Raw genomic sequence first — 12356 nt, 5'->3', positions numbered from 1 at the left:
AGGTATTCCATTTCTGGTTAATCTTTTTGAGTTTCATTTTTTTAAATAAATTATTTTATTGATTTTTTTTGGGTAAATAAGGGTGAGAACAATGGAATGATCACCTATTGTTGAAATTCAAAAACTTGAACGCACACCAAAAATATTCAACATAATATTTTTCCAACACTAATTGCAACGGAATGACTAACAATAGTCTCAAATTGACCAACTTTCAATAAAGAGAACATGTCAACAGATTGACCAATTTAGTCAGTCTAGATTATGGCATTCTTAAACGATTAATTTCCCATTAATTGCATATATCTTATCTTATTTCTAAGGACCCGATTAATTTCCCATTAATTACATGTCTTATCTTATTTCTTAGGGGACCCACACATCCCAATAAGTTATGTTTCTCAACACTTATCAGCTTCATTTCACAAGTTGTTCATTTAAATCAAAATTATAAAATTCAATAAATACTCCATGCTGGAAGACCATTATTACAATGCATTATTATAAAACTTTTGGCCAAATATTTTTGGAAATTAAAGAAATAAATTCACACTAGTTAAGCAGTAAGCATGGAATTAATCAATCTATATATAAACAAGAATAATATTTAATTAAAAAGAAGTAAGAACACAAACATAAACCAACAAAGCGTACCATATCTTGTTAACCATCGAGGAAGCATAAAACATGTGGGTTTGGAGCTCGAGGCATTGAAAAGTAATGGAGGATTAGTAGGGTTACTACTCTCCTTTTCACCAAAACCCAATAAAGCTTTGCTTTTCTTTTTTTTAATCAAATTTTAAATACCTCAATTATTCCAATAACAAATCTAAACCACGGATTTTAATTTCAATCAAATTTTACTCGACCACGGATTTTAATTTCAATAAATAAAACATTAAAATTATCCCCAACTAGTATTAATTATCAATTAATAATAATCTTAATGCCAAATCAAAACCATTCACCAACCTTAGACCATGTGTCAATCTCCTAATTGTTCGTCATTTCAGCTTTAAAGGCCACTTCACTACCAACTAAACCAAAAATTAAAATAAACAAAAAAAAAAGGAACATTTCCAAAAAAAATTTCCAGAAATATTCACCGGCGAGACGACCAAAACCACCGGAAAAAAAGCTTAAAAAACAAAAAAGAATTTACAAAATTACAAATAAAGAAAAAGAGAAAGATAGAAACACACACCATATTTTTATCCCATTTTTCGTATTTTTCATAATTCCTTCGCCTCGCCTTTTTTCCAATCTCTCTCTCTCCGAGCTTTTCAGTCACCCGGACTCCAAAGACTCCATAAACGAGAAACAACACTTCCCATCACGTCCGCCCAATCCTTTCTCTTATCTCCGGCCACCACCGGCACCACCGCCATCGCCGCCGTGCTTTCCATCCCCTCCTCCACCTCGCCCACTCCGTCCTCCATCTCTGTTTCTTTCCCCTCCTCTACCGATGTACTGCCAACACCATCGCCATCCCCAACGTTCACATGCTCTTCAACAACCCTCTTTTCGTCCTCCACCGTCTTGATCTCCTTCCCCTTCCCCTTCTTCCCCTTCTCACGACGATCCTTCCGTCGAGACCGCGCACTACCACCGGCCGCCCGCTCAGACGCCGCAAGATGCTCCTCAAACGCCTCTATCGCCTGGTGAATGACCTCGCGCTGGGGCGATCGGTCCCATCGTGACCAAAAGCTAGTGTAGCAAACGAAGCAGCCACAATCAAGCGCCGGAGGATGAACCCCCTTCCGCCGCGGCCGCTCCTCTCCCAGCCCAGCACCACTTACAGACCTCGCCACCAGGTACGCCATCACCTCCTTGTCCTCGTTACTCAGCACCGCAATCATCGTCAGTATAGTAGCGGGCAAGATCCTTAATATCGCCATAGCATCGCCGGCGCCGTTGGACGGCGGCGCCGGGGAGGGGTGTATCCTGCCCTTCCCTTTAGGGTAAATGGTCTTCATTTTTAGAGAGAGAAATAAGAGCTATAGAGAGAGAAACTAGGGTTTTGGTTAGCTTTATCTTGGGAAGCACGGAAGGGGAAAGGAAGGTGGGTAGCTGTTATAAGAGTAGAGCTCTTCGGTACCCGCGCTCCGTCACCGGGTATGACCGGTGACCCTATGTTACTCGTACACCAAGGTAACCGCTCACTTCCGGTAAAACTAGGGTTTCCCGCGACGAACGCCGCACTTGTTTAAAATTTTTGTGTGTAATTACTGTTTTAACCCGTATTATGGCGGTTAAACGGGTACCGTTTGGGATAACTGCTAAGGGAGATAGGGGGTAATCTGGGGATATAAAATTTACTGGTCGGACAGCGAGATTAGCATAGTCGCACTGCCCGGTGCGGTTACCTCTTTATGTACGAAGAGAAGAGTTGCTGATGTGGAGGTATAAGAGCCGTACGATGGGATGGAGGTTGATCTGGTATCTGACCTATTTTGTCCCGTGACTCTGCGAAATCTCAGCCGTTCATTTACGTTTGATGGGCAAGTAGGGCCTTTATCTGGCCCCGATGGTAGGAAACCTTGACCCCTTTTTTTTGCTTGAACTTAGATATTAACTACTTTAATTGTTATAAATATATATTATTAGCTTAATTTTTTTGGATTTGCCGGTGTTTTATATCTAAAATTGTAATTTCCAGAATAGAGAAAAAAACAAATGGATTTTGAATACTTAATCACGAAGTTTTGCTAGTGCGGTTAAGTTATCATATAATCTTGTTTGCAATGACGTTTCTATAAGTAGAAACTGTGGACCATATTGACTCATGATTAAAGATTTTGTCTCATTTGAATTTAATCTACCTTATGTACAATTTTATACATAAAAATAATGTTTTAAATTACTATAGAAAAAGATCAATACTCTGTTGTGATTGTGGTAAATAGAGCAGAATTGAATATTTGCTTAACTGTAGATATATATATATATATATATATGATTTGTTTAATTAAAACACTTTTACTCTCATATATGATGTGGAGGTTTTGACTTGTCCCAATATATGATATTGATCTAATAATAAAAAAGTGCGTGTGTAGAATGGTTAGTCTTTATTGTAAACAAAAAAAATTGACGAACGACATCGATTTTGTAATTCAGGAAAATAAAACCAAGAAGGTGTTTTCTAAATAAAAAAAAAAAACCAATCCTAGATACAGGGCGAAACTAGAAACAAAATTTAGGAGGTGCTGAATTAAAATTTTAAAAATTTATGAATATTAAGTAATTTTATTAATTCAAAATTGAGATAATAATAATTAATAATTCAAAAATAAAATATACATCCATATAAAAAGTTTTGATTTATGTATAAAAAACCTATCATATCTACATAATTAGCAAATAACTCAATTATCAATTAGACACTAAATTTACAAATAATACAATTAAAAAAATAATTTAGCACAAATTCACAATTTAAATCCATTTATGTAACAATTATTTAACAAATCATATACAAATAGTCAATTTTTATAGCAGTTAATCACAACAAATATCTAACAATTATTACAACAATTTTCATAACAAATAATAAACAAATATTTAATAGATATCCAATAATTATTTAATAAATATAAAAAATATTTTTAGACAACAAATAATCACACCAAAATTAAACAAATTAAATTAGATATAAAAAATAAAAAAAAAACATAATAAGTCCCTGCAGTGAAAGTTAAAATATACTCGGAAGCCGGAAGTTGAAAAAAAAACATAATAATCTCACCCGATTATTTTATTAGAGATTTTGAGATAGCAGTTTTTTTTTTATTTATTTGTTCTTACTATTTTTTACATTAATATTCTAAAAAATTAATTATAATGTATTGATAAATTCAATAAAAATATATCTAAATATAAAATTTTAAAACAAAAATATTTAAAGATCCATGCTTGGTTAGCCATAATATTTATTATTATCACCAAATATCAATTTTATTTAATATAATAATCTTATTGTTTTATTTAAATTATTTCATATATTGCGGGTTGAAGTAATGAAGTTTGAAAAAAAAAAAATCACTTTCCATACAAATTAAAATTATTAATATTTTAATAATTATATATATATATATATATATATTCAATGGCAACCCAAAGTTAAACTTTTAATTAAACGGAAAAAAAAACCCAAACCAAAATTTTAACACGAGAACCTTAATAAGGTACATAAGCAAAAACATATGGGAATAACTTAGGTGAAGTTATATAGATGTAGTTAGTGTAGTTCATTATTGGATGTTTGACACGTGGCATGAGATAAGTAATTTAAAAATAAAGTGAGGGCATTATAGGAAAGTTGTTATATATTTATATATATTTGGAACACGTGTCACAATATTAATGGTGAACTATACAAACTACATCTATCTAACTTCACCTAAGTCATTCCCAAAACATATTCCCATGCTAATACTACTCTACGGGAGGTTTATACGGAAAAAAAGGAAAATTACTGTTTATCTCTCAAACATTTTAAAACTTCCCAAACAGCCCCTGTGAATTTTGACTACCTCAGACAACCCTTCTTTATTGTTTCACTTCTTTTTTGCCCCTTTAAGGTCACTAGGACTGGTTCCATGTTATGAAATTCCATCATTACCCTTAAAAATGGTGGGAAAACAACCACCCAATCACATCATGTTATATCTTTTTGCATAAATTTTTTCATTCTTTTTGCATTCCTTTTTGTTAAACAGAAACAAAAACAAAATAATATGTTAAACAGTGAACTCATTTCTTAAACAGAGAACCCATTTTTTTAAACAGAAAACTCATTTCTTAAACAGAAATCTCATTTTTTTAAACAGAAAACTCATTTTTTAAACAGAAATATTGATATTTAAAAAGAAAAACCAATATTTACGTGATAAATTAATCTTGGGTATAAAAACCAATTAATCTTCGTCACTCGTACATATTTAAATAGAAACAACGATATTTAAGCACTTTTTTAAATGTAAACACAATATAATAAACAAAAACATTTATAGGTAAACAAAGACAACCAAGCATAAAGACGATCGTTCTTTATTATATGGAGATAACGAAATTTACATTAAAAATTTAATAAGTTTGTGGAAAAGAATTTAGGTTAGCATGATTACATTATAACTACAAACAAATTTATAACTACAAGTAAAAGAATTTATGTTAGTATGAAGAGTAATGCATGTACTCATTTCTTAAACAGAGAACTCATTTCTTAAATAGAAACCTCATTTCTTGAACAGAAAACTTATTTTTTAAACAGAAATACTGATATTTACAAAGAAAAACCAATATTTACATGACAAATTAATCTTGGGTATAAAAACCAATTAATCTTGATCACTCGTATATATTTAAATAGAAACAACGATATTTAAACACTTTTTTAAATATAAAGACAATATATTAAACAAAAACATCGATAGTTAAATAAAGACAAGAAGCATAAAGATGGTCGTTCTTTATTATATGGAAATAGCGATATTTACATTAAATTTTTAATAAGTTTCTAAAAAAGAATTTAGGTTATAACGAAGAGTAATGCATGTACTTATTAAACAAAACCTCATATTTTAAATAGAAATCTCATATTTTAAACAGAAACCTCATGTTTAAATAGAAACTCATTGCACTCAATGGCATTATGGCCAAACCATGTCACACTTGCCACAACTTCCCTAGCAAAATACAATTTCGTAAAAAAAATTCCAAATTAACTCTACCAATCACTGTTAGATGCTTGGGGGGTTAAAAAATCATTGTATTTAAAAAAAAGGGGTTTTTTTGGATATTCAAATTTAGGGGGAGAATCTGTGCATATTGTAAACTTTGGGAGTGTTTTTATCAATTTCCATCAAAAAGAAAAAAAAGAAAGAAAGAAAAAGTTTAGAGATTTTAGAGGGGTGTTTCTAGAAATGAGCAGGGTGGCTGTTAACTTAAAGAAAGCGGTCTGGCTTTTAGTGGCATGAGCCTTTGGCAACCGAAAGATTTGCTAGTGTCCTTCCTTTCTTTTTATGATGACTCACCATTGTATCACGGGATTAACAATTTGATCCACGTATTAGTCTTTGATTTTACTTTATCTTTTCTGAGTTTCTTTCTTTTTTTTTTTAACTAATAGTAATTAATATCTTTCTATATTTTCATAGATCACTTTTGATTAAATTCAAATTTTATTATTTATTTTTTTATACATTGAATCATGAGATGCTGCTATTCATGCATATAATAATTATGGAGTGACATCTAACTTGGTTTATTATGTTTAGTAGTAGAAGCAAGCGCCTATGTTATTTATTTATTTACTAATTATTATTGATCTTTAATATAAAGGTTGATGGGCACTCATCACCCCCAACCCCCCTCGATAATATAACTTGTTTTTAACCTAGTCTCATATTAATTTCAACACATGGCAAGAGAAAGGTGATGTGCAATGTGGTTACTCATCAAATGAAGAGGTGACAAGAATGATGATGTGACGAAATATTAATGAAGCTTCAAAGATATGAAGATCAAGGTGGAGATTTTATTTAGAAGATTTTCCTCTCATTAAAGTCATGTGATGATAAACTATTTTTGAAAAATCCATCAAGTCTATAGGATCTCTTCAAGAAAGGTAAGTTTTATTTTAGGAATGATTATCTATCATTGGTAAGATCCATGATTCATATCTTTGATATAACTCCTTTTAATAAAGATTTATTTGGAGAGAGAGAAGGATATTCTATCACTGGCTAAAATTCCAGATTATGAAGATTGTATGAAGCTATTAGAAGACACAAGGCTTAGTTTGGTGTGAAGGTATCTCAAAACACAAACTAAACAATGTAAGAAGAAACCAAGGAGATTAGCAATACCATATTTAGCAACACTATTCGAAGGAAGATCCAAGAGCTATCTATGGGCGGAATTATTCATGGAGTCTAAATCATGTGAGGAGATTGATAAGAGCTTGTAAGAGATATAATTAGAAATTCAGGAGATCCAAGCATGGATGATTGAAGATCATATTTGAAGATATTGAAGGCTAAACTTGGATGAAGATGAGATTAAGTTTGTAACAATATTTGTAAGAGTCAATCGAAAATCATTTGGGAAGACCAAACTTGGGCTAAGTTTGGAAAGAATATCGGGAGATCTTCGGTTGCTATCTTTGGTGAGATGGTTGCGTGTGCCTTGGTAGGCACGTCCTCGGGAGAGGGTGACCTACTGAAGTGACTAGAGGAAGGAAGCAGCTGCAGGCAGGAGAAGCTCTGGTCGAGTCAACTGCTACGAGACAGACTGAAGAAACCGGGAGTTTGAAGGTCGCAGATTCGGGTGCATCTGGCTAGAACTCAGTCATGTTCAGTAAGGTGGGTCATGTTGTAACTGGGTATTGCAACATCTAACTTTGGAAGGTGTCCAAGTTAGGAAGCCGCGGAGAATTCTAAAAGAGATAATTTTATTAGACATCGGTGCGTCTATATAAGAGATCATGCTTAAAGATTTAGGATAAGCCAACAAGTAAGAAACTCTTCGGTGAGAGTTGAGTGTGTGGCCGTCAGACAATCTTGAGAGGATATTCTTTGTATTGACAGAGTGAGAGAGTGTTGTACACCTTGTTCTTATACCTCTTTTAGTTTATTGTTTCTGACCCCCAGATGTAGGTAAGGTTGTGCCGAACTGGGTTACCAATTTGCTTGTCTTCTTTCTCTTGATGCTTGACTGTGTGTGTTCAAATCTTGAGTGAGTTTTTGAGTGACATTAGCACATCACACCCCCACCGGAACCATCAGTTTGTATTTTTAATTTTTATTTATTTATTTTTCTTGTAATTATAAACAACCAATATGTATATATATCTAGCATGAACATATTGCGTAAAACGCTAACAGATGGTATATAATCTTTGTGCTCTTATTTTCTATGAATTAAAGCTTGAATTTGTTTTTTTAATCGGCCACAACATATTTTGTGTGGGGACTCAATACTAATAGATTAAATGGTTTTCAGTAATATTTTTTTACTCTTGCTGATCTTATTTTTAATTTTTTATATTTTGTTAATATACCAAATTTCTCTTAAAGATATATATATATATAATATACAAAAAGAAGATAGGCACATACATGCATATATTCTTCATGGTATGTTTGGGACCAATTAGGATCAATGAACTATGGCGTGTACACAAGAACAAAATGGCTTTAACTGGTTGGGCTTTTTCTCGGACATATGACAGTCCATTATTGGTGTGTGAAGGAGAACCACTCACAAGGAACAATATTTAATTATCTCTACTTTTCCCCCCCTTATTTCATACACTTTTTCATGTACTTATTCGATATAAAAAATTTATAACAGAAATTTAAAAACGTATAAGACCATATCAATTTTTTTAAAGAACATGTTATCCACTCTGTAATCCAAATAGCATGTATGCAAAAATTTGAGCATAGAGTAAAATGGTTTTTTCTCTTAATATTTTAATAAATTAATTATAATTATGGGCTCATAGTCTAGTAATACTTAACGGATCAGCAGCCGTTGGTGCGATTCACAACCCAAATTTTTTATCCCTGGTTGAATGCACAAGTTAGATAATTAATTTCTATCCCATGCACACACTCTTAATATATATATATATATAGAGGGTTTGTCGCTTTTGTCAGAAAAAAACAATCAACTCTGTAGTTAAAAAAATATTTTCATAGTTTTTTCATGTTGACTAAACCAACTTGTTAATGGATCAAGCATATTATCATATAATGATGCTTAAAGAGTTTCAATTTTGACATGGCCACAATATGGGTGTATTAATATATAAGAATTATGAAAAGGAAATTCTAAAGAATGTAAATAAATAAAGAAATAAATGTACGTTAGGTGTGACTTATCTGTTTCGTGTGGGTAAAAAAGTAAAGAAAAAAAAAGTGTCCGCATCTGACTAGACGATGTCGGTGTAAAAGAATGACAGTGAGACATCCGAATTTGGTCTGATTGGGTGATGAGACATTATTATTTCACAACTATTTCAATATTCCTTTTTTTTGTACAAATTTGAAATTCCTAAACAATAAAATATTTTTTATAAAATGATAACTTTTTTTTATTAAATTGAGAGATGGAAATAATATGATGTTTATTCAAGGTACGTATTAACTAATTTCTCCTCAAAACTAACATTGTTGCTTTCTCAAAGAAAGTTAAACAATCACGCGCGAGTTTCCCCATTTATGTACCCTTAATTAAATGATCATTATTTGCTCTTACGGTTATATACAAATTAAAATTTACAATTTAAACTTAAAATCAATTTTTTTATAACATCACCATAAACCATACTCTTATAAAAACCGGTAGATTAAACAGAGAGTCACAGTATAAAACCAGTCACTTATTAAACAAACCCAAAAAAAACGAACTCTTCCATCAAGCAAAATACATTAACTTTTACACCAAAAAAAAAACCTCATAAAAGCATATTAGCATTAATTTGCACACAAGATTGCTGTGAGTGACTAATTAAACAAAACTAAGCAAATAGTACACGCATTAATTCATTTATTCAGTCAGATTTCTTAGTCTCATGTGACTTATTAGCTTCATGATCCTGACTGCCACCATGAATATTTGGGGCACTAGCCCTTTTGTCTTCAGCCATCTTTGCAGAGATCTCATCCCTTTCCTTGAAGTACTTCTCAAAAGCCCTTGGGAGAAACTGGGGCAGTAGAAACCCAAACAGGTTGATGCAAAAGTATATCATGTTCGCCATGGCTAACACCCTTCCAAACCACATCCACGCTACATCCTAATTCAAATCAACATACATACATATATACATAGATTAAACCAACCAAATAACAACAAATAAGTGCAATGCATAAAAATTAAATAAAATACCATATTTAATCACTCTAATATAGTCAATCTTCCCCTTTGTTTTTTATGATTTGTTCCTAAAAAATTTTTGTATTTTAAATTTTGAGAAATATAAATACCTCCCTCTAATATAATTTAATTTGTGTTTCTATAACATAATTGTCTCTGACATGAGTTCCACAGAAAAATCTCCTAGGAGCAATCATATTAGAGAGCCGGTGATTATATTAGAGAGATTAAATAAGATGTTCTACCTAGGAATTAAGTACGAATTTAATTAATAATATATGTATATATATACCTGAAAGGTGGCGGTGGCGGGCAAAGTCTTGTTAAGACAAACATCATACAACCAATCCAAAACCACAAAAATCCTTCTCACTGTGTATAACAACGGGACCATTGCCCTCACCGGCGGTGAGAATATCTCCAGCCCACTTATTATGTTCTCCGTTAGTATCTGAAACGATAACAAATAAAGGTGCGGAGTAGCAGACCGCACTGCATGATCATCCCCGCGGGCGAACCCTCCCAAAACGTATGCCAGCGGGAGGAACAATCCAACAGTGGTCCCCATTACCACGTAGCCGCGGAACAACTTACCACCATTGAAGATTTCCCTCCCGCCGTTCGATCTGGATCGGACGGCCGGGAAGGCTAGACGGGATATAAGGAGGATGTATCCCGAGGCGAAGGCTGGAAATATGAGATCCAGGAATGGGACTAGCCCGCTTGCGGAGAAGACCATGATGAAGGCCACAAGTTGGAGCTCAATCACACGGAGGGATCCCATCACACCGCTCATCACCGTTGGTTGCTTCTGGTTTGATGATGATGGCTTGATCTCCTCCGTCTGAACATGATCGGACGGTGGAGCTACACCAAGGGATAGACCTGACATTTTTGAGAGCAATGGAGAGAGTGAGACAGAGAAGTGAAGAAGAGTAGGAATGGGATATGAGGGAGAGGGATTAGAGAGGTATAATTTTGGAGAAGAATGAGGGTGGTTATGGAAAAAAGGTAGGAGAGAAGCATGCAGAGAGGCACGTGTTGAGGGGATGACACGTCTTTGGACACGTGGCGATTTGTTCGTGCTCGGTGGGTTTTTGGAGATGGACTGCTTCAATTTGGTTGGTGAGGCCTCTTTCGAAGGTGCTTGATAAGTTAAACGTGTACCTGCGTGGATGGGCTGAGAAAATAAGAACTTGGGCCTTTTGAATGAATTTAAAAAAAAGATATTTTATTTGAGAAATAAGAATTGTAGCAGGAATGCATGATTGATCTCCTTTCATAAGTTCATAAGTAAAGATAAATGTATAGTGTTTTACCAATTGAGATGGTACTTAATTAAATTCTTGTTAGAGTTTCTGAATAAAAATACAACCGTATTTATTTTTCACTTCTCCCACATTAATTACTTGTAATATAACACAAAGATAATTAAGCGTCAGTGTTTGTCATTATATAAAAGTCTAAACGCATATATAATTAACTACATCAGCAATTATCTAAAATTAATGACAATATTATGTATGTATGTGTGAAAGAACAGAAAGAAGAGCTAGTGGCCAAATGGCACTTTTAATGAAAATTATAATATTTACCCTCACTTAATTTGTTATTGGCCTCCAAGAAGCAAGAATCGCAAGTTATATGTCTGATTATCATGCATTTCATCCTAGAGAATATGCAATAGAGACAACACATTAATTATCGTTTAGTGTTATTCATTTGGACAGTCATTTACCTTCAGACGGTACTGCCACTTGTATGATCTCCTTCACAGTTTCCTCATTACTACCTATCAAACCAACCAAGGAGTACTGCTTTTATTTATTTATTTATTTATTTTATTTTATTGGAATTTGCCAATATGCCAATATGCCAATATTAATTTCCTACAACACTCGTCATCAAGTCCCACTTGAAATTTTATTATATAAAAAACTTAATTACATTAATAATGATACAATTTCAAAGGGTTGCATCCATTTCTTTAATATTCAGCATGTTAAAATGGCTCGTACTAGAAAGTATAAACAACCTTTAACAATATGAATATATATGTAGATGAAGAGATGGAAAAGTAAAATGCAGCATTGTGACCGGAAGTATCCACAAAACTTGTGAAGGTGGTTCTATGTGTATTACTGTACAGTTCATTTAGTTAAAAAATAAAAAATAAAAATATTATTATTTTTACTCATTACTATTCATATGTGTATTTTTTTAAACTAAAAGCTACTCGTGTAAAATGAAATCTCAGCAAACACTAACAATAAAGGATGAAAGCAAAAACTTCTCCCTTAGCCAATGACCTTTGGGTCCCATTAGTACACTGGTCGTCGACGCAGCCTCCCAGCAGTGATGAGAGTTTGATTATTGAGTGAGGCGCATTTCGTGAGTTGTGAATAGTAGTTGTAGTACGGATGGTTCCAAGTGCCCAAGTGCATGCCCCACCCCCACTTATTTCACCGAGG

General features: G+C 33.2%; 2 protein-coding genes across 2 annotated transcripts; both read right to left on the bottom strand.

Annotated features, from left to right (window-relative positions):
• Positions 1-985: 985 nt before the first annotated feature.
• On the bottom strand, positions 986-2547 carry LOC120260655. The gene has a single exon (XM_039268187.1). It carries the CDS (start codon positions 1974-1976, stop codon positions 1284-1286), a length of 693 nt encoding a protein of 230 aa, XP_039124121.1. The 5' UTR covers positions 1977-2547; the 3' UTR covers positions 986-1283.
• A 6859-nt stretch (positions 2548-9406) lies between these two features.
• On the bottom strand, positions 9407-10810 carry LOC120262044. The gene is made up of 2 exons (XM_039270094.1): positions 10178-10810; positions 9407-9805 (listed from the first exon to the last, which is right to left on the bottom strand). The coding sequence occupies exons 1-2, from the start codon at positions 10775-10777 to the stop codon at positions 9563-9565; spliced, it is 843 nt and encodes a 280-aa protein (XP_039126028.1). The 5' UTR covers positions 10778-10810; the 3' UTR covers positions 9407-9562.
• Between the last annotated feature and the right edge of the window lie 1546 nt (positions 10811-12356).

Source organism: Dioscorea cayenensis, chromosome 5 (genome assembly GCF_009730915.1).
Source record: "Dioscorea cayenensis subsp. rotundata cultivar TDr96_F1 chromosome 5, TDr96_F1_v2_PseudoChromosome.rev07_lg8_w22 25.fasta, whole genome shotgun sequence".
NCBI lineage: Eukaryota > Viridiplantae > Streptophyta > Magnoliopsida > Dioscoreales > Dioscoreaceae > Dioscorea > Dioscorea cayenensis.
Note: the sequence above shows the minus strand (reverse complement) of the source record. Positions and strands in the feature narration are given on the sequence as shown.

Excerpts from the sequence above, each read along its gene's own strand:
- LOC120260655 (XM_039268187.1), bottom strand. The coding sequence starts at position 1,976 with ATGAAGACCATTTACCCTAAAGGGAAGGGCAGGATACACCCCTCCCCG.
- LOC120262044 (XM_039270094.1), bottom strand. The coding sequence starts at position 10,777 with ATGTCAGGTCTATCCCTTGGTGTAGCTCCACCGTCCGATCATGTTCAG. Across the intron at positions 9,806-10,177 it reads CCGCCACCGCCACCTTTCAG|GATGTAGCGTGGATGTGGTT; the intron begins GTATATATATAC and ends GATTTGAATTAG.